At 39.4% G+C, this 26,822-nt stretch overlaps 1 protein-coding gene across 1 annotated transcript in view; it reads left to right on the forward strand.

Annotated features, from left to right (window-relative positions):
- The window catches only part of ADAMTS12 (ADAM metallopeptidase with thrombospondin type 1 motif 12), a 159,497-nt gene that overhangs the window by 116,188 nt on the left and 16,487 nt on the right, over positions 1–26,822 (forward strand). The window contains exons 14-19 of the mRNA XM_086867666.1: positions 956–1,076; positions 5,911–6,155; positions 7,498–7,639; positions 14,967–15,093; positions 21,907–22,117; positions 24,129–25,271. Of these exons, the coding sequence (XP_086723792.1) occupies positions 956–1,076; positions 5,911–6,155; positions 7,498–7,639; positions 14,967–15,093; positions 21,907–22,117; positions 24,129–25,271 (1,989 nt within the window). The remainder of the gene's footprint in view (positions 1–955; positions 1,077–5,910; positions 6,156–7,497; positions 7,640–14,966; positions 15,094–21,906; positions 22,118–24,128; positions 25,272–26,822) is intronic.

The following is a 26,822-nucleotide window of genomic DNA, read 5'->3' on the forward strand; positions in this document are numbered from 1 at the left end:
AACAAGATCAATATCAAAAGAGGTTTTATTACATACATTACATCTAACTTCATACATAAGATTTTCATATATCAAGAGAATGTTAGACATGTTGGCAGTTATAACACCTGAAAGCTTATTTTGAGAAAAGTCAACTGAGAAAACCTGTCTTGGGGTGACTTTATGATACTATATCCCCCATCTCAATCTCTTTTGAGACAAAATCTTTACATATTACCAGACTTCTGGCTATTCATCTATATCACAGGCTTCCAGGTATCTTAGATACTATTAACAACCATTAAGTGTTGGACATAATGTTGTGTTCTGCAATCTTGCTTGTTTTTGAGGAGAGGCAGAAAAAAGTCCCGAAACCAAATGAAAATTCTGTTGAAATTTAAAGACATTAGAGTACAGAATTTTTGGGTTGGGCAAGGAAGAAGTTTTTTCCTGACTCAGGATGAATAAATTCTTCTCTCATACGCTGGAAAAATCAGTCATTACTAGAACTTGACCCACTTTATCTTGACCCATGCCCCTGTGCTCGCAAGCTGAGAGTCATTGAAGTAAAACGATGCCCACTGAAGAGTTTCTCTTTGCCAGTGTGGTTGACTGCAGTAGGGATTCTGTGCTGTGAGATGGCCACAAGAAGCTGGCAGAGATTTCTGTTACTGCATTGTATTTCCCAGGAACCTGTGGATGGCTCTATGACATAAGAAAGCAGACACAAATCCTGTCTGTAGTGGCCAGTCCCAGATAATGATGCCATTCATGTGTCACATTTCTGTCTCGAGTGACTGGTCACTACTGCATGTTTTGTGACATGGTGATGGTTATTGTTTGTTTGTTTTTCACCTTGGTGGAATACACTATGCAGGATATATACTACTCCCCTTCTCAGTAGTGCAGTGATAGATGAGCTCTCAGTACTTCATTGTGGAGGCTGCATTTATTCTGACACTGTTTTTCCTTCTAGGCTGTTGGCTGTGATTATGAGATAAATTCCAATGCAACAGAAGACCAGTGTGGAGTTTGCCTGGGAGATGGCTCTGCTTGTCGTACAGTGAAGATGATGTTTAATCAGAGTGAAGGATTTGGTAATATAGGTTCTTCCTTTAAATTCTTCCATTTGTTAAGTCATTTCCCTACGTAAAAATGATTAAAGTGCTTTTCATTGAAAACTGAATGATCATCTGCGTGGGAAATTGCAAATGGGTGTTTCAGTGAATCATGCTTCTGCCAGAAAAAAATGCATACTCTGTGCTTTTTAAGTACACCTGGGTTACAAAACTTGTCAGAGACCCAAGAGGTCCTATGCAAGTTGTGCAGTTAACAACAAAATCCAAAATAGCAAGTGCATTTACAAAGTGAATGTAATTGCCATCTTGAAAAATGTGGACCTAATCTCTGTAAAGTGGAAAGCATCAAGCAAATGCTGGAGTAACTGGCTTGGGGATTTATTTCTAAGCATCATAAAGGGGAGAAGAGTAACTCCCTGCAGGGCTGAAGTGGTCTGAATAAGCACTTGGAGGACTGAGCCTGTCTCTACTGATGGTAGCAAGACATTCAGGCTTTAAATTGACTTGTGTGGGATGAATGGGAGCTAGAGAGTCTGGAAGCAGGAGTGGGACTAAAACTGATTAAATATAGCAGCAAGCCGGGTTGAACAGCTTTCTGTGGAAAACCAGGACAGGAGGGGGAGAGGTGAAAAGACAATATAATAGAATTATATCTCCAGAATAACTGGAGAGCTATGCTTGGAGTAGGGTCTGCAGCTAAAGAAAGAGGCTGATGCAGAGATGAGAAGTCTCACGATCAATAACTGGTACCATTGTAGTGAGGAGGGAGAAGTTTCAGTGCCTTCAGCTTTGGGTTTGTGAGGTTTTTCAAATAAAATAGTTCTGCCTTGTGCAAATATGATTTGTGCTACTAATTTAGAGCTAGTTTGATCGTTTTCTCCAAACTTTGGGGTAAAAGCTTCTGTAATATTTCAGGGGGTTTTTCTGTACTTGAGTTGCTTTTCTTCTCTCTGTGTCGCAAAGATAAACTGTGAAGACAACTGCAATCCTGAAGCAGTTCAGGTTTCATATGTATGTGAGACTTCTTCCAATACTACAGTAATCCTTCAGCCTCAAATGTTTTGCTTCTGCAAATCTAAAATTCACTCTGCCTTTGACTGTGTGGGAGTTTTCCAAGGTTGAAGATGTGAACTTCATTTTTGAGTAACAATTTTACATAAAAGTTCCAGTACTGTAACTTATGAAAGGATAAGTGCCTTTTATTTTATTGAAATTCATTTTGTGTTTTATATTCACTTACCTTTTCCTTGCCACAAGATTCAGTCAGCCTCACTGACAGATGTGAGGGATACTGAGTGTTAAGTAAAATGCTTTCTTTAGATTCAGTAAAAAAATGTATTGATGCTGCGTATTCTCTCCCTTCCATATAAATTTACTCCATTGCAGAATAAAAAAGGAAAAATGTCAGGCAAGGCAGAGGTTGGTGGGCTCTTCAGGACATGTGGTTCTCACTGCACAGGTGTTAAACTGGGAAATGGAAAAAGGCTTTGTTTACAATATCTGTTTTCTTTCTGTGTCTGACAGATGTGTTGTGAGTGTTTTGTCAGATTTTATAGCAGAGTGGTTGTTGAAAAGATTATGTGAACATGAAAACTTCAGGCTCATTAATTCAGCATAGGTAACAAAACTGTACCAAAGCATGCTTCCAGTCACTGGCAAAGAAGATTTGAAAAGTTTTTTTGTGTCCAGTGGCATAGAAAAATACAAAGCCAAACCTATTATATTCTGATTTAAATCTTTGTTCAGAACCTCAGTCCAGCAGGGCCCTTCTTGGTCTAGCAGCTGCAGCAGTTTGTGTTCTCTGACTGACTTGACTGAGTTGCCATGTTTAACTAAAGAAATGCTAGGGAAGAGTTTTAATAATTCAGCTTTTCACTGAAGGTGAAAGGCTGGGCAAGGTGATCAGTTTTACCTGAAGAAGTCTTCTTAGAAGTCTTAGAAGTCATACTGCCTCATGGTCAAAAAGGAAAGTATTGAAATCTGTATTATTACTTGCATTTTCTCTAAAAGTCTTTGTTTTTCTTATGGATGAAAAACGGGAATAGCAATCCAGGGTCATCCAACAGAGCCACAGGCATGGCTGCATCCATTGGTAATGGCTTCTGTTGGAGTTTCATGGAGGAAAACAAATCAGAGGTCTAATGTGAACACAGTGTCTCAGCTGTTGACACTAATATTCACCACCTTGTTTTCAGGGGTTTCGTTTGAAAATCATTTAAGTTGCCTCTGCTGAGCTTTGTGGGCAAAATGGTTGCAGCATGAGCTGGGCATGGAAGAGCAAGAAGGTCAAGCCTGGGTGGAGAAATCATGGTAGTGTCTAGAGCTTGGCACAGAGGAAGGTTGTGCCTCAGGAATGTGTATTTTTAAGAGAGGCTTGCAAATACAACAGGCTGGAGAGTAGAAAGTGAACTGTTTTGATAAGGAGAAACAGTAAGATCTGGTCATCATTTGAACTACAATGCTGTGCTAATGGCCTGAGTAAAACTACTCTTTTCTCACAGAAGTGAGGAAGGAGAAACAAGTTTTCCAGTTCTTGTAGAGCTGTGTGTACAGCAAGGGTTTCATTAATTTGATCATGTCTGTTTTGGGAGCATATAGATTTAATTTTAATTAAAAAGGGAAAGATTAATCTGAGGGTTGCCAATTCACAGGTGTGCAGAAGCACCCACAATAGGTTTGCTCCACGATTTAATGAGCTGTGTGTAGGTAAGACAGCTGACAATTTGACTTTTATTGAATCTTGGATCTCTAGATCCTTATCAAATGAAATCACATAACCAGGAGCAATTACATAAACAGCATCCACAGAATTTTTAAACAAAAATTCATTATGTTGAGTGACAAACTCAAAAGCTTGCTGCTGATTAGCTTTCCTTTCAAAATCAGATAATGTTTACTGGGAATCAGCAAGAGGCTCCGGGAAATAAGGAAGTAATTTAGTTGATGGGGAGGGGTAGGGAGAAGGAAGTGTGATACACTGAATAAATGGTAACTTCCCTTACCAGACAGTTGCAATACATTTAAAATAAGGTTTATGAGCAGCAGTAGGTGATTCAGGCAAAAATAACTATGCAAAATCTTGAAAGGATATACAGGTTTTTGTGTTGCAACAGAATAAAAATTGTTTTATAGTTTTTATGCTTTGTGTTTTGAACAAACGTTATTCTAATTTAATTGAAAAATACCACCCCAACCCAACCCTACTGTAAAAGGACACCAGCATTGCAAAGCCAAGCTGTCAGGATGTGACATAATTAAGATTTTCCATGCTGTGTTCATTTGTCCTGGTTGTAAGTATGCCTTCTAGTCAAGCCTTCAGTTATATAATCACACACTGTTCATAACGTGTCTTCTCTTCACAGAATGAATAGAACATTTGGGAGAATCATTAGGTTTAGTTACTTACAATAGACCTAGAGCACTGATATACTGAATAATAAAAGTCATTCAGTGGGCCTCCAGATTTTGTTACTTCATTCACTTAGAAAAAAACTGATGCACTTAAAAAAAAGAGTTTGGAATTCCAAAGTCAGTCTAGAAGACTTGCAAAAGGTAACATGAAGAAAATGCTCCTTCTTAAACATCAATCACTGGAAATCCATATATGTAATGACCTGAAGTGGACAGATTCTGTTTTGTACCATACTCAGCATATGACATTTTAACCAATGTTTATTTCAGCACAAAAGAGCTGCAAAGAAAATTCAGATGTTAAAGATTCTTGGGCACTTACTTTCAGCAGCAGGTTGTTGTGCAGCACAGAAATACTTCTGGTAGGTGAAGAACATTGATACTGAAGATTGCTTAGCCTGCCCAGTGTGGTTTATCTCACTCATGTGAGTGAGTAATCAAAGGTGATAAGCTGATTTCACAAGAAAGATGAACAGAATGTGAGTCTCAGAATTTAATTCATGACCTCAGAAGGGAGTGATGAGAACAGGGAACTCATGTTCCAGTCTTGAAGTAAACCAGCACAAAGGCAGCTCACACTCCCAATGCACCAGCTTGTAGCAACTTCATCCATCTTATTCCTAGGGCTCAGCTAGGGGCAATAACAATAACACAATAACTGTGTTTGTGTTCAAGAATCTGTATGAACTTCCTATTTTTACAATTTAGTAGCAACAACAATAGCAGCTTCCTGTAAGGTGAGAAGCACAGAGTCTGATGTCACACATTGCCTGTGATGTGAACAAAATTCTGTAATAGACGCTTTGGGTCATTCTTAACACACAGACCAGAAATCTCTAAACAGATAACTACCCATGAAGAGCCCTTGAACTTTGTTATGAAAATAGGCAAATTACAAAAATGTGTTCAGTTTATAGTAGTAATTTGACACATTTGAATAACATCCTTTTTTTTGTTGTTGTTGTAACTTCACAGAGAAGTTACACTGAAGTAAATTTAAGAGAAGGTACATGGAATTCTGTGCATAGCTCTACATTGGGTACAGATGAAAATGTTCTTTGCAAGTTGAAAAAAAACCTATCCCACTACAGGCTGTTAACTTGCTGGAACTCCCTGGCATTTCTCCAGATTACAGTATGCCAGAGCCCTTGGGCATAGTTGTGGAAATGTTGATGCTTATGTGTGGAGTAGACTTCCCCTGGCACAGCTCTGAAAGTCATTCACCTCTGCATCCCTTCTAAATGCCACTGGCATTGCCTAAACACTATATATTAGAAACCCTGACTTGGAAATTACACTATTAACAATGTGAAATACAAGTTCTGTGACAGGACATTTGTATATTTTTTCCAGCAAAGCTGTTGTTTTAATCATTTTACAAACAAGTAAAATGCAGTGACATTTCTGTTGTTCACCTCCGTAAATTTTTCTTGTCTCTTAGGATATGTTGACATTGGGCTAATTCCAAAAGGTGCAAGGGGAATCAAAGTCATGGAAGTTACAGAATCTGGAAATTTCCTTGCTGTGCGAAGCAAAGACCCAGAAAAATACTACCTGAATGGAGGCTTTATCATCCAGTGGAATGGTGAATACAAAGTGGCAGGCACAATATTTCAGTATGACAGAACAGGAGATCTAGAAAATCTGACTGCTCCAGGACCCACCAATGAATCAATATGGATTCAGGTAAAGGGGAGATCACGAGCAGAACCTGATCATTTGGATGGCAGCAGAATGTGCTGGGGCCCTGGAAGTGGGGCTGGGAAAATATATATGTTGGTGTGCATATAAACCACCATTAATGTACTGTCTTGAAAAAAAAAAAATAATTGAGCTGTTTTGGAGAGAAATAAGCGCCTTGCTTTTGAGGGTTGTTCATCCTGCCTAAAAACACATCCTGTATCATTCTCCAGTATTTGTTAAAGGCTGGTGTAATCCTCTGCTGCCACTAGAACAGGGATCCTGACACCTATAGCTGGACAGTCCCTTGCCAAACTTTCTTGTCTCTTGTACCAAATTTTTGCAACACATGGCTGTGATGTGAACCAGATCCAGATGAAAAATAAGTTGTCACAGAAAGGGAGCTATGTCAGGCTGTGAACAGTGAGAGCTAGGGATGGCTGACAGCAGTGACAGCTTACACAGAGCAAGAAAAGCATTACATAGACGGGTTAATAGCTTATGGTAAGTGAAACTGACCCATTTAACATCCACAGAGGCTGCTTTCTTTTGTTTCTTTCATGTTGCTTTATGGATTCTGACTTAAACATAAGCAGCTTCTGTCAGTTCTGAAAAAATAATTTGGAATTGGCCTTTGATCTTTGAAAGTATCTCTCATGGCTTGCTTGCACATGTATCCACCATGCAATTAAAACAAGTATTAGGGGTGTGATGGGATACCACTTTCTTCCTTTGAATGGCTGGTGAGAAGACATAACTAATTAGTGCTCAGACTTCACTTCTAGTACAATTGGGAAGAAGAGTAAAATTTCATGGCTGAAGTCTTTTATCCTTTGATGATGTTTACTTTCTCCCTCTCAAGTAAATTTCTTGAGTGCCTCTTCTCAGCTGGAATTTTTCTTCCTAATTCAGAAACACTGAAAAATAATATTAAAGCAGTGTCTGAATAGCATCTGTAATTTTCTGACTTAATGGTTGTTTTGTAACAGCTATTTCAGAAGGTAGGAAAATTATAATTTATAATGGGGATAGGCAATAGCTCTTAATCAGCAGCATAGGGATGCTTTGGATGGACTTTGCATTATCTTTTCTTATAGTCAATAGAATACCAATTATGGTGACCCATTTATTCCCACCTGTATTTGCAGAAGTGCACAGTAAACAGCTGTGTCTTTGAAAGATTGATGTATGCCACTGTCGACACAGAGGTGGGAATTCTGCAAGTCTCTTTCTCTGAACTGGTAGCGGACTCCAGGATGGGCAGTTTTAATTCCTGCAGTTCCACACTTTGCAAGCCTTTGACTGGTAGATTATTAATTAAACAATTAATAAACCCCACTCTCTCTAGCTGCTTTTTCAAGAAACTAACCCTGGAATCGAGTATGAGTACACTGTACGTAAAGAAGAAAGTAATGAGAATGAGATTGGAGAGCCAGAGTATTTTTGGCAATATGGAGAGTGGACAGCCTGCAGTGTTACCTGTGGAAGAGGTAATTCCTCATTTCCTTTTTCTCCTTCTGTTTGCTTTCATTATAGACATAGTCCTCAAAGAGGTAATGTTATTTAATCTGTATTTGGTGGGAAATTAGGTCACGTGGTTACAAAAATAATGTGAGGAATAACTTGTTTACTTTGAGGGTGGCAGAGCACTGGAACAGAGAGGCTGTGGAGTCTCCTTCTCTGAGACATTCAAAGTCTGCCTGGTTGTGATCCTGTGCAGCTTGCTCCAGCTGACCCTGCTTCAGCAGAGGGGTTGGACTACATAATCTCCAACCCCAGCTATTCTGTGATTTTCTGAATAATGCATGTTGACTTCTAAATAAAAATTTTTAAAATTATGTAAGTCAGGTTTCTAAACACCTGCCCTGAAATTCTCAGCTTCTGTGAACCAAAATAAGAAGGTACAGCTTCCTTTCCCTCAAAATCTTTTGTCAATATTCTTCACCATAGTCCTTCTTTCCAGCAATACAAATTTATGACCTACTATTGTTTCCCCATTAAGTCTTTTCAATATAATAACTATAAAAAATATTCTTCATTTCATCACTTGACAAGTAACAACTCTTTTTTGTGCATTGCTCAATAATTACTTAATTGTAATTAGTCTTGAGAACTTCCATGTCTTTGCCAGTTTGGGAGTGGCTTGGATACCACTGCAGTTATATTGTAGTTCTGTGCAGCACGTTAAAGCAGACAAGCAGAATGGTGACTGTAAAGTAGGATTTAAGAACAGGTCTAGAAGTTGGCTTCTGGCAACTCACACAGAATGCTATAAGGAGAACTTCCTCTAAAGCAGCTAACATGAATGAGATAAAGTTAATATTTGTAGTAAATCAACAATAAGGATAAAGAGACCAAATCTTCACATTAGTATTTTTTTTTTTATTCATCAATTGCAGAAATAATTTTGAACATGGAAAAGTTTGAATATGAAGGGAAGTCTGAACTTGGAGGAAAGGAGTTGTAGCCTTCTGAATTAGCTCTTGATTTTCACAGGACAGTGAAAGATTTCTGGAGAAAAAACCATAACCTTGTTTTTTGACCATTCTGTACAGTCAAAAAACTGTACAGAAGAGCAGAAGATCAGTGTTACAAACAGACCAATAATATGAGAAAGGCCTTTTCTAATGCTAGAGTATTGTTAGTGGGTTTTGGTAATTACTGCTTTTTTAACTGCTTTGTGGAAGGAACAAGTATTTTAACAAATGCACTTGTGATTCTAAAATTAGTGATGACTGCAGGAGTAACAATTTTACATCACTTCAGGAAGACACTAAAGTAATGCATTTTCAGTGGTTTGGACAAAAGGCATTTTATGGCCTAATTTTATAAGATTAAGAAAAGAAAAACTTTTAGAAGCCTAGTGTAAAATATTCCATCCAAATAACATCAACATATCATTTAAAAAATACTTTTGTATCTATAATCAATGTAGTATAGAAATGTGTGTTCATTCATATATATCTATGCTTGAGTAGACAGATGATGTGATTTGTTTTCTTGGCTTTTTGCTTTAAGAAGAGTCTCTCAGCATGAAACTCTGTGTGTTTTCTGGTGGGGAGACACCCACCAGTTTCTTTAAATAGGTGCACAAAACAAGTGTTTTACTTAATTGTGTGCTGTAGGTTTTAGTCCTGATACCTGCCTACTTGTGAGTCGTGTTTAATGTAAAAATGGTTGTGATAAAAAGGGGAGAGGAGGGAAATGTGTTAGTAGACTGTTTATTATGCTGTTCTGAGGTTCTTTTTACATTAGCTGCAGTTTTCCCAGAACTGTTTCTCACTAGGTAAATTGTAGTCCTGTGTACTCTCTTCTGCATAACAAACTGTATGATAGGGCTTTGATTTTTAACTGCCACGTGGGTTCCTTAGATAGAGAGCTCTGGTATATGAGGTTTTTCAGTTTTTATTTGCTAATTGACTTCTTCTGTTTGCTGCATTTGTGCTTTTCATAAATGTTTTTTGAGCTTATTGCCTTTGTATAAGCAGAAATAAATAATGTGTTTCAGAGAAGATTATGGATTTGGTGAAATCAGTTGGAAGGGGAACTGAGAGGTGGAGCCCTGTTCAGGAAGGGCACAGACACCTCACCAGTTCTCTGTGTTCCTTCATGGGCAGAAGAAAAGAAACAAATAAACCTCTAGCCCTCTTTCCTCTGAGATACAGATGTTTAGGAAAGTAACTGGACAGGTCTAAAGAAGGACATAGTTAACTAATGCAGTGATGCAGTCAGGGTATTGTCTCTCACTCCCTGCCCATTAAAACAGAGAAATCCTGGCACAGAACTCCAAGGGAACACTTGGAGCAGGGAAATTTGATATGCCAATCTGCCTGCAGTTCTCTGCAGGTACATGTTTTATTTGGTTGTGCTCTGGGCCATTGTGGTGTGGACCAGCATCACTGTTCATAGCATTGAGTTTAGAAAACACCTGCAAGATCATGGAGTCTAAGCTTTGTCCAAACACAACCTTGTCAACAAAACCATGGCCCCAGGTGCCACATCCAATTGTTCCTGGAACACTCCCAGGGATGGTGACTGCACCACTTCCCTGGGCACCCTGTTCCAATGCTTGACAACCTGTTCAGTGAAGAAATTCTCCCTGATGTCCAACTGACTTCCAAAGCTTCCTTCTGGCTATGAACAATGTGATTGATTTTATGTGAATGTTCACTCTCTTTAGGTTCAGAACTTACCAGTGTTGGCAGGAACACACTTGTTGTACCAAATCACTGTCATTTGAAGTATTCTGGAAAGTTTATAACATAAAAGTGCACTGAAGTAGACAAGATAATCTTCTGCTATGCATGTGCTGCACAAGTGTTATTGAAGACAAGCCTACAGAGAGATAAATAAGAAAAGCTGTATTTATTTAGCCTAATGTTTGTGATAAATACCTTTTAAGGATTATTACAATTATGTGAACAATAAACCAATATTTTTAGGATAAAAAAGAAGGACCAAGGAAGATGAACTGTTGAACTAACTTTGACAGCCTCACCTAGTGGGAGAAATTGATCCTTAGACTTGTGTTCCCTTGGCAAATGTGGACCTGCCAAAGATCCAGCATAGGTTCTTTTCATCACCACTGGTCAAAACCACAACAACAATTCCAAGGGTAGGTCAGCCTTTGGTAGTCACAGAAATTGGGACAATACAAACAAATGCTTTCTGGAGCCAAGAGAGAAAATTTGCATTAGGGAATAATAAATGGGGCTGCAGACAGGGCAATAGACTGATACAGGAAAGCTTCATCAGTCCTAAGAGAAAAACTATGATTTTAGCCCTATGGTGCAGCTCCTTATCCATGAGAAATCTATTTGGAAGAAGTTCCAGTGATGAATAAAGACTTTGTAGAGTAAAGCTGTCTCTTCATTCAGAAGAGACATTCTCTTCAGTTCCCTGGACATATTTTTCCCCAGATTATTGGCCTCAAGGTAGCACCATGCCATGCCCTGACACATATCCTTCTCCAGCTCCACTGCAGCGGAGAAATAGAAGATTCAAATGTTTTCATGTGTTCTCATGTTCCTTCATGTGTTCCCATTTATTGTAGTGTCAAAGAAGGCTCTGGTCAGTCTATTGTACCACTGCACGGGAGAAAAATACTCACTGAAAAAACAATGTTTTCTGTGGCAAGTATGCCTAATACTGCATACAGAGAAAAGGAGAACACATGGCAATACCTGATACTCATTTGCAGTGTAGAAAATAATAAATTACATTACTATCCAGTTCATGGCAAACAAGTGTCAAAAGGGGATAAATTGTAGCAAAAGTCATAAGGCTTTCTTCTGTCCTCAGTGCAGGACAGGTTGAATCTCTTCCTGCCATTTGCTTTATGCTTTATGAAAGGAATTGCTTTGCAGTCAGAATGTGTGCACACTGGTGTCCTGCAAACTGCTGCACCCTCTAGACAAGAGCTGTCCCACCAGAGTCTGCACTCAAGACAACAGGTAGAGCCTTTTAAATTAAGAATAAAAAAAGCTTTTTTACATGCAGACTAAATTAAATGTGTCACTGAGTTTCTTTTTTAGACCATCTACCTATTAATCCTTCTTTAAATAATCAAGAAATGAGTAAAGTTGGAATTACAAGTATAAATCTTTCCTCTTTCTCTAAAAGGCTTTAATCTTGTTTCTTAGAACCAGCTTTTAGTGGCATTAAATGTAACAAAAAGAATAGAACAGGACAGCCACAACTAAGAATAGTAGCCAATATAAAAAAATTGTTTCTCCATAGATAGCATAAGTAATTGGCAGATTTTCAAAGCTCTGCAGAAGGACTTAACCTGGAGATTTTTGGGGGGTTAACTGTTATGTGCCCTCTAAATCCTTCACAACCTTCATAAAGGATGCTTTGCAAAATTGTCTCCAAGTGTTCCTAAACTTGCAGTTTAGAATTGATTTTAAATACAAAGGCCACTCTGTTTCCATTCACTGCTGTGGGTCTGAGTTTTATAGCACTGAGTATGTGTAGCTAATGTAAAGATTGCCACTTGTATTCTGTGCATAACTTGTGCATGAACAGAATATAATTTGTTCATTCAAATACGAAGTGAACTCCTTGCAGAGTATCTAAGTGCACAACTCAATTACATGTTCAAATGAGCTCTAAAATCAAATATGTTTTTTTCTCAAACATCTTTTATACATTTGCTTATGATCCTTCATTTCTGTTGTTTACAGCCCAAACTGAGGGCTCTGCAGCATCAAGATTTCTAATCTCTCTTTCAAAAGCCTTTCACACCCAGATGACTTTGAACTGGTACCTTTCTTTGCAAACCAAGTGAGAAATCAACATCTGTGTGGGTCAGCCTCACATCTAAAGAGTCATGCATTAGGGATGAAGTGTTACAGAGAAGTATAAGGAATCTCTTAGCAGATTTAGTGAAATGAAGATTATTCTCTGATCTGATGATTATCTTTCTATGTTTCTCCTGTCTTTCCCCAAAGTTGTTTTTTTCACAGAGCTGAGATAGTCCACATCTGGTGAACCAGTCAGCATTAAGGTCAGAGAGAAGTAAAAGCCTTCTGTGAAGTGAAGGGAGGAAAACAGCTACCTCTCAAAACCCTTTAGAAATAAAGTTTAGGTTTCAAATATTACTGAGGTTTCAGTATATTTAGAATTTTTAATCTGTGGCTTAAATAGGATACTACCCACTTAAGTTATATAACTGTGTAAATACTTGCTAGGGCTGGGTGAGTAGTGAGTAGCTGTCTACTTATGCAGTGTTTTCTATTTTAACTTGTTCAAGCTAATAAAAACAACTGTTTCGTTATGTCATAACATGTAAACATACATTTATATGTGTGTATGGATATATGTGTATAGGATTCTTTCCAGCTTTGGAGCTGAACTACCAGAGATTTCGAAAGTACAGTGGGAGTTCACATAACTTTCATAAAGAAGTTGTTTGTTAGAATAAAATAGTTTGTTGATGTCAGCTGATCATTTTATGAGAATGTACAGCTTCAAAGCAAAACTTGTACAAAGGTTTATAGGGGCTTTAAAGTGAATTGCAGCAGCTGAAATGACACTAAAAAATTTATCAAAGCAAAAGATTTTTTGTTGTTTGTATTTGGAACAGCAACATATCATGATTTTGAAAGGGATAGATACATTTCTGGGAACTGCTTTGTTTACAGTTAGCAGAAAGGTTGCTAAATTTTCTAGTCATATTTATACCAGAGCATAAAAGAAAGCACTGCTCCCTGGGAGTCCTACACTGAGCCAAAAAAGCTTTCTCCTGCTTCAATTCACCTACAAATAAGAGATCACCATGTCCAAACTTACCTCAGTCTTTCAGCAGCTTCCACACCATGGACCCTGCAGCTTGAATGGCTCAGTCTCTTAATCTTCCCTTACAGGGGACACTGATCACTGTTCTAGAGGATCAGCCTTTGTATCTGACTGGAGGAAAGTCAGTCATCAAATCTTGTGCTGGATTCAGCAGTTGTTTTATATGTCTCTGTCAGAAGTCTGAAAGTAATCAGAGTGAAAGCATTTCCTCACACACCTGATGTTCTCAGGTGGTAAAAAAGGGGACATAGGTTTCCATTGATTTCTATGAAATGATGTGAATATGCATCCAAAACTCTTTTCTGTGTTGTTGAGCCAGCGCAGGATTAATGATTGGATTTATTGATCCTACAAGGCTTTTCCAACCTCAACATTTTTATGATCCTATGTGTCTATATGTTGCAGGGGAATATATTAGTATTTCCCAATTATTTTCTATGGATTGATGTTCTTATCTTCCACACAGTTTCCCACATTACTTGTTAGGAGGCCTGAGGAAAGGAAAAATTTGTTTCCTAAGCATAATGCAAAGTAGCCTGACACTTACCCTTGATGCAGTGATAACAGTGCTGTTAGGCCCTGTGCATCCCAGGAGAAGGATAAAAGTCCTAGAGATGCAGTGATCTACCATGTATGTATTAATTGCTGTGAATTAATTGCACAGTTAATTTAATGAGAGTTAATAAATACTTTTCCAGTCTTTTTAATACTTAAAATTTGCTTGTACTGTTTTAATGCCTCCATATCAGACTCATTGCTACCTTTCAAACTGTTATATTGCAATACTTCTGTTTGCGTTGAATTTGAGGCATGAGATCTGCCTCAAATTATTGCAAAACTATAGGGAAGCATGCCCCTGGAAAATGGCTTTCTGTAGATTCAAACTAGGGTGATGTAGTATTTTGATTCATGTTTCTTTCTGTTAAATAAGTGGGATTTTGTAGAAATGGAAATGTTAGGAAATAACCCAGATTGTTTGTATGGATTGTTTCTCTGTGTCTCTTCATCACTGTGCTTTGCCTCTTATGCTGAACCTTGTGTATTTTTACTTAGAAAATAGAAGACCCTTTTCATGATCAATTTCAGTCAAAATGTGTACCAAAACTTCTTAAAAGTTGAATTCACATAAAGTGACAGCATTATTCTGTGACTCTGGTTTGTGTTCTGCTTAAACAGCCTTCCAAATGAACAAACAAAATGTCAGCAAAACCAGGCTTGCTGTGAATAGTCTGATGCTGCTGTGTTTCCTCTTGTCTGTGGGTAACTCAAGAACCCTTTATAGCCATTTAAACCTGCTCGAGGGTCTGCAGGAGCCATTTCTGAGGCCAACAAACACATTAAGCAAAGCGTTTTCTAATTTGTCACTTGAGCTCTGATCTGATCCAGAAGAGCTCTGCTTAACCTTTCCAGCTTGGCGGAAGGATGCAGCAGTCCGGGGATATGTGCAGTTCTCCCCAGGCTGTGGGGGTTCCTGCTCCATTCTTTGTGTCTGTGTGTGTGTGTGTGTGTCTCTGGCAGGCGTGCGGCGGCAGATCGCCCACTGCGTGTGGAGGGGCAGCGGAGCCATCAAGAACTCCTTCTGTGACCCAGCAACGCAGCCCAACGGGCGGCAGAAGAAGTGCCACCAGCAGGACTGCCCGCCCAGGTAACAGCTTCTGGGGGGCCCTGGGGGTGGCAGACAGCATCCTTACTCAAAGTGGGGTGTTCCTGGTGCCAGGCCAGAACATCCACAGCCTTCCATGGTGTCATGGTGAGGGCTGCCACACCTTGCAGAGCAAGGTGCCAGAAACCCCATAATAAACAAAATCAGAAGTGAGAGACATCCTGAGAGGCTTCTAAGGCAAGTTACTGAGCAGCCTGTGCTGAAAATGGCAGAGGTTCTCTCATGTATGCAGATACTGTTTTCATTTGGTTTGGGTGCAGGTGTGCCTGAAGACCTTATAGGTACTTATTTAAAAACTATATTCTTGGCTTAGCTCAAGTGAGCTAAGAAGAATTGCTGTGTGTACCAAAAACAGTTAGCAGAGCCTTTAGACATCGTTTTTCAGTATTTTTTGATACACCTTTGTGTTTTTTATGAGAGGTGTTGAGTGGAAATGCCTACTTCTAAAACTAATTTTTGCACTTTCTTTTTAACACAGTATTTGGCATTTTTTTGTTATGTACCCTCTTACTTTTAATTTTGAGTGAAGTGCAGTTTTCTTCATTCTGAGATCACATGGGAATAATTCTTTCATTTCTCACAACATTGTCTTAATTTACATTCATCTCTGTTTTTTCTGTGCTACCATTTTAGCCAGTACTCTAAGGAAGATTAAACATTCCAGGTGCCTGCAGAACTGTGGGCTTGCACAACAGGTACAGATTTTCTGAAAGAGATCAATATTGGATTTTGTTTCATGCTTTGGTACTTTGTTTTTGTCTCCTATTGTCTTTGAAAGTTGTTTTTCATGGTGTACACAAAGGTAAACTAGTCTTTCCCTAGTAACACTAGTTCAGTCAGAATCAAATCAAAGCAATGAGTCTTTGGAGTTCATTGTGTTGCATTTCCCAGTGGTGAATTTCATGAAACTTTGATGTTAAAAGTTCTGCATGGTTGTTGGTTTTATTAGTTGTTTCCGAGTATCTTCACAACAGTATATGATGCTTCTGTGGGAGTTACATCTTTGTGCTCGCAGCACAGACTACCAGCATTTCGTAATTCTTTGTAGATTTCCAGGAAATTAATTGACAGTAGACCAAACTTTTTAATTACTTGACTAGTTAAGAGCTGAGACTACCCATACACACTGAGGTGTTTTTTATGGCACATATAAACTGTATTATCAGTTTAAAAAGTCCTAATTAAATCAATTTATGCCATTTGTTCTAAGTGACAGCATTATTCAGACCTTCTTTTGAAAGGGAGGGGAATTTGTCCCTTGTTGAGCAGATTGCAGAGTTATATAAACCAAACTCCTCTGCAGACCAGGCAGAGAAGCACTCATGTGCTGACAACCTGAGATGCTTCTTGAGCTCATTCTGTGCTGCAGGGGAAATCACAAGTCCTTCTGAGGACAGCAAAATCACAACAAAGTGCAGTGCAGGAAAACCATATGTATCTAATTCAAGAGTCATGTTGCATATTTATTTTTCTTAGTAACACAAAAGTGACTGTAGGAGCTTGACCAAGGGTCTGAGTCCCTGTTCTGGCTCCCAGCAGGGCCTACATGCCTAAGGAGTAAGTCAAACATAAATCAGATTTCTTTGTAATGCTCTTCCAGCTTCCAACTGGTTTTAGTTCAAGGCATTTCCAGAGGTTTTTATGGCTTGTCTAATCAGTAACCTCCAATGAACCTCACTCATCCAGTCTCCCTCTACAGCCTTGAAAAACTTCTATTGTATACAACTTCCTTTGCAAAAAGTGCCATGGTTCTAGTGCCTGTATGAAGCACCACCACATTTTAACTGTTTTGAACCTGGCTCTCACTATTTTCTGTTGGTGGCCCTGAGTTTTTGTGTCAGAAGAGATGTCAGCAAAGAACAGATTATTGCTCACTCTTCCCAAGCCCTTCCTTTTCTAATCTGCTCTCTGTTCCATGCTGTAGTCCCAGCATGGGGTGAGTTGGTGTTCACTTTTCCCTGGCAGATGTGGCACCCCTGATCCAGACAGATGGTCACTAATCTTCCTTTGAAACCCAAGACAGCTTAGTGCAGTCTGTTGGTCCTAAAGAAAGTGTGAGTGTTGGAGGCCGGTGTGACTGTCCCACGTGGCATTATATGGGATAACTTGGAGTCCACGTGAAGCTGCTGAGGACAAAGTGTTCCATAGAGAGGTGGCTAAATTCTGTGCTGCAGGTGAGGACAGTGCTGTTAAACACAACACTGCAGGAGACCTTGGTTTAGTGGTGCAGCCAACAGAGCTGAAATCGCTGGATGTCCTTGTACTTCCCAACAGTGAACCAGGTGTTTTACAGTACACTCTATCCAGAAAATGCTGGTTGCTCCTTGCTAAATCACACTGATGAAAAAAATGCTGCCAGACCACTAAATAAGAAATAGATAATTTATCAAAAAGAAGCTACAGATGAAGGATAAAATGGTTGTGGCTCTCACAAACTGATTTTATCTCATTAGTCTATTTCAGGAAGTCATTTAAGTTACAGACTTCTAAGCCTTAACATTCTTATTTGTCAGCTGATTTGCTCTGTATTTATTTTATGCTTATTATTACACTTACTTTCTCCTAAATAATTCAGAGGAAAATTTTAAAAATATTAAAAATATCATAATACATGTATGCCGTGTTTTGATTCAGAACAAAAGAAAGGTGGCTGGACAGCTGAGAGTTTAAGTGTCATGCAGCCACTCATGCACTACTTCAGTGATACTGCTTAGGGGCAGTACATTGGGACTGTAGTGTAAATGCATGCTTTTTTACAAAATTAAGCTATGGAGTATGGTTTCCAGTTCGGTTGTTAAGCAGGTATTTAGTCCCATAGGTGTTAATTTTAAAATTAATGGATACTACTTGAAAAAGAGTGACTTTTTAACTACTTATAGCATTGTGAATAAAGTTTTGCTTTCCCTTGTAAAAAAAGTTGTCTGGAGCCTTTTTAACTTGACTACCCACTTGAATAGAGTAACCATAAATAGATTATTTTACAAGTACTTGGAATCTCCTGCTTTTTATCTGTTGTTATTGTGTTGTCCTGCTTCCAGACTGCTTAGTATACTTCCAACAGCATAATAAGAATAGAAATTCTTAGATAATTCTTCATAATAAGAATAGAAATTCTTGGTCTCTATTCCAATGCACAGGGTGAGAATCTGTTGGTATTTGCTGTGCCTGATGCTGGAAAAATACATAATAAAAGCCAACAGTATCTCTTTAGGTGTGACATTCCATGGTGGGAAGGAAGGAACATTCAGCCCCTTAGCCCCAAAATCCCATGCTACTGGAATCAACAGGATTCACACATCATTCACCACACATCTCCTATGTATAGATGAGGACTATGTCATAGGCTCATAGCTAAAACTTTTAAACTTGTAATTTGTTACTAGACTTAGAAATCCAGTTTGTAATAAAAAGATAAGTCTCATTTAAGGCAGCTGAATGCCACCTGAAAGAAAGAGATTTCCTTCCTATCTCTGTCCCAGGCTTGATGGCAGAAGAGCTGAGCACTCACTCCTGCAGCTCAAAACTACCTGAGGTTATGTTTTCACCAGACAGGCTGTTCTCTATTTTGACAGTCTGAGGAAAATTAGTGCTTATGCAAATTAATTAATTAATAAAATTGTGCATTTTGCTTGTTTGTTTGTTTGCTACCACAATCTTTCCATGCCATGCCTGCCTGTGGAGATAAGACAGTCATTTCACATTTGCAGGGATATATTGATGCATTAATACTTAAGAACCACTCACTTGCTGTAGCAGTAAATGCCAAAGGTACAATCAGAAACCAAAGGTAGGAAGAAGTATTGGGTGGTGACTTCCATGAGGCTTTAGTTTCCACCAGGTTGTCCCAGTCTCTCACCACAGTCTTTAGCTTGGCTGGGAGATCCAACAGCTTGGTCATTTCATCTCAGAAGTTTCATGCTTGGAGCTTGGAATGATGTGTTAGTTCTGGATGTGAGTTCAGCAGTCATGTCCAGTTTTGGTTATGCCTCTGCAGTGTGAGGAGACAGCAAAAGCTCCAAGATAAGCAGAGTTTAGAAAAGCAGTCACTCACATGCTGCTCTCTTCTCTGTGGTCCAGAGCCTGCTCTGGGGCATCCTGTACCAGAACAGAAAAATGGATGTTGGCTCTTTTGCCATCTTTGTTTGCCTTTATTCCCCTTTGGCTGAGATGCCACAGTTCAGGTCCTCAAGCAGAAACCACAAAGAGACAGGAGCACAGGTGAATCCAGGTCAGGTTTTTGACCCTTGGATGTTTAAGGCATATACATGTACCCCAAGATGAAATAGGAAAACACAACATCAAAAGTTCCAGTTACTGATGGCAGTAAACTTCCAGTTAGAGCAAGTCTTTTTTGAAGTTACCTGCACTGAGTGAGGAAGAAGTCTACAGAAAAAATTACCCGTCTGACTGTTGGGTTTTTTTGATCATGAAGATGGGAAAATGGAATAGGATAGAATCTTAATTCTGGGATTTTCTAACTGTGGAGCACCTGACTTTTTTGACTACTTACACAGCTTCTAAAAGCGTTTTGTGTGCAACAGTTAATCATATACCATTACTGCTGCTGAATGCAGGTTCTGTGGTAAGCTCTGATAATTTATTGCTTGGAGTTTGGTATTTCAACATGCCAATTGTTAAACCCTCAGTCACAGCCATTTGAAAATGTTGAGGGGGAAGAGGTGTCAGTTTAGCATATCTGTACCTTGAAATATGAAATCCGGTCCCATTAAAATTAATAGAGCAATTCACATATTTATGTTCCATTTGTGCTGAAATGCCAGCAATTTACAAGATTATAGAAGAGATAAAATTGTAAAGAAGATGCAAGAGCTGATAACAACCCTGAAGTGGCTTGATTCAGGTGGTGCTAATTTTTTTTTTTTTTTATTGTTGTCTTCTGCTGAGGTGTACTTACTTTTTCTATTTACTTGTTAGAGTTCCTTTGTTGTTTGCAGACCTGGAAGAACAAGAAACAATCTGAAAGTAGGCAGATGAGGAGGAGGAAGATATTTTGGGGTCTTTTTAAGTTTAATTTGGTTCAGAGATCTTACCATTGGGCTGTGGTGGCAGTGGACCACATTCTGGAGCAAAGCAGTCAGTGCCACAAAGGTCTTTGGGGCTTTTAAAAGGAAATGCTGTATATATAGATTACCAAACAGGAAGAAGATAAGTGTAGGTACCACAGAGAGGACAAGATGGCTGCACAAATAAGCTTTATTGTAGTTTGATGCCTCTGAGTCTAGGTTGTTTGGGTTGTTTTTTCTTTAATTATTAGGAATAGATACCAGTGCCTTCCACATCAGTGGCAGCTCATTTGCAGTGGAAGTAAAAATGAATTAAGGAACATGAAAACTTACAGTGGGGAGGGGAGAGAGATTATCAGCAAAGACAAAGCATAAAAACTGTTATAAATCTGGATGCTGAGCTTTGGTGTAATGATCAGAATAGGATTATTTTGTCTCCAAGTTCATGGACCTTAAAAGGAAAAAAACCAAAACAATAGAATGCTGTTGGTCATAAGCCAAAAGCAATTTTTTCTGCCTTTTTTCCTAGAAAGGTGTTTTTTAACACATTTTAGACTCGGTGATCTTGAAGGTCTCTTCCAACCTAGTGATTTTGTGATATTCCTGCTTTGTTTTCATTATAAGGCTTTGCTGTGACCTCCTTGAAAACTCCAGAGCAGGCAATGTTGTTTAGGAGCTTTTGTGGCTTACAGTTTATAGATCTGGGCCAGATTTTTTATGCAACACCTTGAAGTTGTGTGCTTGCTTAGGGCATGCTTAACTGAAGGAAAAAGGCTTTTCATGTTTTTTTTTTTCTTATTTTTTTCAACTTTAAAGAAAAACCTTTAGGTAATGTCACAGTTGATGCCAGTGCTTCTCAAACTGTAGAAACCCAGAAATTTCTGCTCTCCTTTCATATAATGGGAGGCAGATAATGCAGGAGCACAATCTGCTCTGGGTCAGCATGAGAAAAAGTAGTTGGATGATGCTGGAGAAATGCTAAGGTGAACCAAATGTAAAGGGAGCAGCTCTTGTTGGTAGGGTGATTTGCATTGGAAAATACTGTTCCAGAGGAAAGAGTTGCCCTTAGTTTGGTGGAAAATTTCATACCACAGTATGGAAGACTGACTTTAATCATGACAGAGACACATAAGGGCCTCATTTCTACTTCTTGAAGGAATGAAGTACAGAAAAGTCTGGTGCAGACCTGGACCCCATGCCAAGAGGGACAGTACTGCGGATCCCACACAGAATAGCTCTGAGTAACCTGATTTTGGGGCTGTGTACCACACTGCTTCCCCCAGTGGGAGCAGGCCATGTGAAGATAACCCTTATGGAGAGCCAGTTTGAGTACTGGTGCAGTACTGGCTGCTTGGACATGGGTAAAGGGACCTTTTCCATTTCTGTGCTCTTGTTATAGACTCCCCAAATGATTCTCATTTGTTAACTCTTCTGTACTGAGGGAGCAGTAAACAGAAAACCAATAGAATAGAGCAAATAAATTACTTTCTTAAGTAGATTTTCTAGCAGTTCCTCAAATTTGGATTTGAAGGACTACCTACTCAGTAGATTTCTATATTTTATTGAAGCATAATGCTTAGTGCCTACTTCTGTCTGGAAATCCTGCCTAATTCTGTCTTCTGTCTTTGACTGACTGGTACTAGAGCACAGGGTGGATGGGAGAGCTTGAGTGACCTGAACTTAATGTGAAGAGCATATATCTGAGCCCAGATTTTAAATTTCTTTTTCTTACAGTCTCAGACATTTTCATTGATTTGCTGCTGGTTTTCAGGTGGTGGGTAGGGGAATGGCAGAAATGTTCAACCACGTGTGGCCCAACAGGCCAGAAGAAGAGAACTGTACTTTGCATCCAGACAGTGGGATCTGATGAGCAGGCACTGGATGTCATGGAGTGCCAGCACCTGCTTAAACCAAAGACCCATCTGTCATGCAACAGAGATATCTTGTGCCCGTCCGACTGGACTGTGAGCAACTGGACTGAGGTAAATTCATGTCAGCAGAAACACTGAATTTTATCTCAAAATCACCTATTATAGTCAACAGAGACAACCAATGACCTGCTGTTTTGGCTTTTTAAACTTTTTCTAAAATACTTTTTTGTTGTTTAATGTGTTCACAAATCCTTTGTGCAGAAAAAAAGAAAAAGCAGCTCTGCTTTTTAAAGGCTTTAGGAAGTGTTGCATGTTAACTTGCTGAGCTTTTGGGACTGCAGCACATAGTGTGCTTAGTGCTGAAGAGTCTGTGTGAGGGCAATTGCTGCTGTGGGCCAGACTGGGGTGATGACTACTGTCATCTCTGTAGGTCAACAAAGTGTTTTTAAATTCTTTACATTCATATCTCTTGCATCCAAGACTCTGCCTTTTTCCCCATAGCTTTGGGAACATATGGGAATCGTTCAAAGCTGCACCAAGAGGTTCAGGTTGGACACTGGGAAGCATTTCCCTGCTGGGAGGGTGGTCAAACACTGGAACAGGCTGCCTAGAGAGTGTTTGATGTCCCAAGCCTGTCACGGTTTAAGAGAGCATTTGGACAATGCCCTTAGCAGCATGCTTTGACTTTTGGTCAGCCATGAAGTGATCAGGCAGTTGGAGTAGATGATTTTTGAGGATCCCTTCCAGCTGTAAATACTGTCTTCCCTTCTCTTTTGAAAACTCCTCTCTCATCTTTCTCCTCAGTCTTTTTTTGCTTTAGACTCACTGCTATGAGAACAGTCACCTACTGAACTAAAAAAATCTTGTTAATCTTGTAAAAATATTGGATTGCTTTATGCTGCTCACACACCATCATCACAGAATGTTGTTTTATGAATTGAGTAACCCCCATGTTTTAAGTACCTATGAAAAAATAGATTGAGCTTACATGACTAGCAAAACAATTATATAGGAATGTGCACTGCCAGTGCTCATGTGCTCTTGGATTTTAGTTACAACTTCCTGGCAGAAATACATTTTTGCACCTTCAGAAACTGGAGAGATAATGTAGCACAGGCTATTTCACCTGCACAAATTATAGGAGCTGATGAACCTATTTACTGTGAGGCTACTCTGGTTGCTTTACTGCTCCAGAGCTGATGTTATTTTACAGCTGCAAACAACAAAGTGCCCCAGCAACACAAAGTCACTGGTGTTTCTACTGCCCCATGATCCAGTCTAGCTCTCAAATGTGGCAGGGGCAATAAAGTCCTGGGAAAAGGAGAGTTCATCACTTCATGTTGAGGTTAGGCTGGTTAGGCTTCCTTGCTTCCTATGAAGAATTCTTCCAGTAGGTTTTTTGTAACATCTCCATTCCTACTCAACAAGACAACCTTAGTATCTCAAACCAGAGAAGTGTGATTTTACAAAATCCTTAGTGTGACAGCTGCTGAAGTCATGTCAGTACCTGTGGGCCAGAGGGTGAAAAACATGACAGAAAGGCTGGGTCGTCTTAGCTCCCAGCACCCTCTATGCACAACTGCTCTCATTTAAATAGAAGCCAATTACTTTCAGTAGGAAGAGACATGCCAGTAGCTCTGGCAGCAGTTCATGGTTGTACTAAGACTGAATGAAAAATCCATTTAATAAAGTCAGCGAGGGTCTGTGAGCTGCCTGGATCACAGAGCTGGTCTGTGGCACTGTGAGCAGCACTGAGCCAGTCAGGTGTGGGCATGATTCCAGGTTTTAGTCTGTGTTTTTACAAATCTGGTGGAAAAGGTATTGGCTAAGATGACTTTGCGAGTCAATGAAGAAATCAAATTCTATTGTATTACTTTGATATTTTGTCTTTATCGTGTAGGCTTTTTTCACTGCTCTTTCCCCAGTGTGACATTTACTGCCAAAAAATTTGTAAAGAGCTCCATGGTAGCAGAACATCACTAGAATGAAAGGCTTGTTCTTCAGGAAAAGCTTTGTAATTGATTATTTGTCATGATGCTTCTTTATTATAAACAAAGGTTGTCTGATACTTCTGTGCAGCAGAGTGAAGAAGGGAGATGCATTAATTCTGTTTCATTTGCAGTGCACAGTCACTTGTGGTGGTGGAATAAGGACTCGTAGTGTCACTTGTGCCAAAAATAATGATGAGCCGTGTGATAGTTCCAAGAGACCAAACTCTAAGGCCCTGTGTGGTCTTCAGCAATGCCCTCATGCTGGAAGATTTCTGATGCCCCCACAGGCACCCAGAAGAGGCAAGATCATAATCAGAAAAACAACTGCTGATCCTGAACGGAGTCTTCCTCGCAGAATACCCAGACCAAACCCCAGGTTCCATACAACAACAGAAACACCCAAGCATGAAAGTGTAACTCCCTGTCTGCCTACGTCCTCTGGTTTGGTCAATGTCTCAGGAAAAGAGGGAGCAGACAACAGGACATTACAAAATAATTCTGCTGAATCGAGTGATGTTTACAATTATACAATTGTTTCTACTGAAAATAGCTCATATCAAAATAGTACTTCATGGCCTTTTCATAACAGCTTAAGTACTGAAATTATAAGGCATGCTGAAAACACTTCTAGAAGTGAGCCAGTTTCTACTGCAGAAAGTGAGATGCAAAGAAGTGAGGAGACTCCTGTTTCCTCTTTTACCAGTAATCCAGAAATAACTTCCAGCTATGACTACTTAACTGAGGAATCTGACAGCACTGATTGGCCACTTGGAGCCAGCAAGAAAACAGTTGATCTCTTTTACAGCACAGAACTCAATCCTGAAATCAGGACCAGAAGCACAACCTTGGACACTGCCTCTCCTGTCTCTCAGAATGAGAGTGTGACTTCTCAGTCCCCACCAGCATCTCATCACCCTTCTGTGCCTGCTCCTGTTAGCAGAGCAGCACAAGGGCTGCCTTTTCCAACAGCAGCACACTATGTCAGCCTGCAAGTTGATGTGCCTATTGTAGAGGTAACTACCCCACAAGCACTGGTTACAGAAATGCCCACAGAGCTTGGTCACCCACCGAGAGACCAGACTGAGAGCAGAGAAGAAATAAAGCTGCCTGACACCATAACTACCAGCACACAGTCCTCAGCTCCCAAGCATGCTCTGAGCAACCAAAGTGCAGCATCTGAGGGTGCTCTAATGAATGTCACAGACAACAGACACGTAATAACATCCAACAGTTTGCCCAGTGATGCCTACTGGATAGTAGGGAACTGGAGTGAGGTAAGTTATTTTTTGTTCATAAGAAGTGGAGAGTGTGAACAACTGCCTGAAACACTCCTGAGGAAATGAAGATTCGTAGTTTGTCACAATTTTCTGAAATCAGTATCGTACGTATGAAATATTTATCACAAAATAAGTGATAGCTTGGGATATCTAGGATTAGGTTGCTTACAGTGAATTAATATAGTCATCACAAAGCCTGGCCATATTTTACAAAGTTTTACTTAGTATCATACCCACTGTAAAGATTTATTTTTATATAAACAGAGTTCCTTTTATGCTAATGGATTTTATATTCTTGAACCCATGATGCCTAAAGTGAGAGATGTTGGTGTCTGAACTAATCATCTCATTTTTTGATGGTCTTTTTTACCAAGCTAAAGAGGGTCAGGACTGGAAACCTCCTAGTGCTGATCTGCCTCTGTGTCTCAGCATTGATGGAGAATGTTATCAAAGATCTGTTTCTTTGTGCCTGTTTGCTCTTGGTCTGCTGGGAGCGATTCACAATCATAGAAATGCAGAAATTCAGGGCCAGAAAGGACAGCATAAGATGACTAAGTGTATCCTATGTCAGTGGAGGAATATCTAGACCCCCGAGATCGTGTTGGATGCAGACAGTGGTGAGACCTCTGCTCTGTCCCCAGTACTTGTTCAGGGTATGCACTCCTGATAGCAGTTTGAACTTTCAACTTGTGCCTTCCTGTGGCCAGGCGAGAATGGCCTTAGCTTCCTTTCCATGTTCTAGTGGGACTGGTGAAGCATTCCCTTCTGCACATACCCTTGTAAGAGACGACCTGCTTTTAGATCTGTTTTCACAAGGAACATCAAAGGAACATGGCCCCAAGCCCCCACAGCCCGAGCAAAGGCCTGTCATGCAGAGATTCTACAGTCTGTCCTACTCATTCATTATCCACCTTGAAATATTTTCCTTATACATAACCAACATCTTCCATACTGAAAATGAAGATTTTCCTTTTTTTTTTTATATGCAGACTGTGGAGGAAAATTACCTTCTTAATAACTCTTTTGGGGTCTGACATCTAAATTATTTTGAGATTTTCCTTGTGTTCTCTAAATATCTGGGGACTCCATTGTTCTTGTCTGGTCTTGCTTCAGTTTCATCACACATTTTTTATCAGTGATGTTCATTGTGGCCCCAGTGGACACATGACATATAAAATCAGATAATTACTATCATTTTATTTATTACTCTCTTTATGAATGCAGAAATGAGATTTGTCTTGTTTTGTGACCGTCGTGCTTTGATGTATTCAATTTGTGGTCCATTGTAAACCCTGTAAAATTGTAAATATTTCTAGATCAGCAGAAATTCTCAATTACATTTGGGAACTATGTGTGTTGTGTGAATGTATGCATAAGAATGTTTCCCTAAATGTAGTATTTTGCATCTATTTTTTATTTCAGACTACTGGTTTCTTACAGTTTTTGTTGTGCTGAGGTGTCATTGGATTCAAATTTCAACATTCCTGCTTACTCTCCCAGCTTCTTATCATGTTCAAATATCTCAAATACATGCTTTCTTTCCTCATT

Source organism: Cyanistes caeruleus, chromosome Z (assembly GCF_971803275.1).
Source record: "Cyanistes caeruleus chromosome Z, bCyaCae1.hap1.1, whole genome shotgun sequence".
Taxonomy (NCBI): Eukaryota; Metazoa; Chordata; class Aves; order Passeriformes; family Paridae; genus Cyanistes; species Cyanistes caeruleus.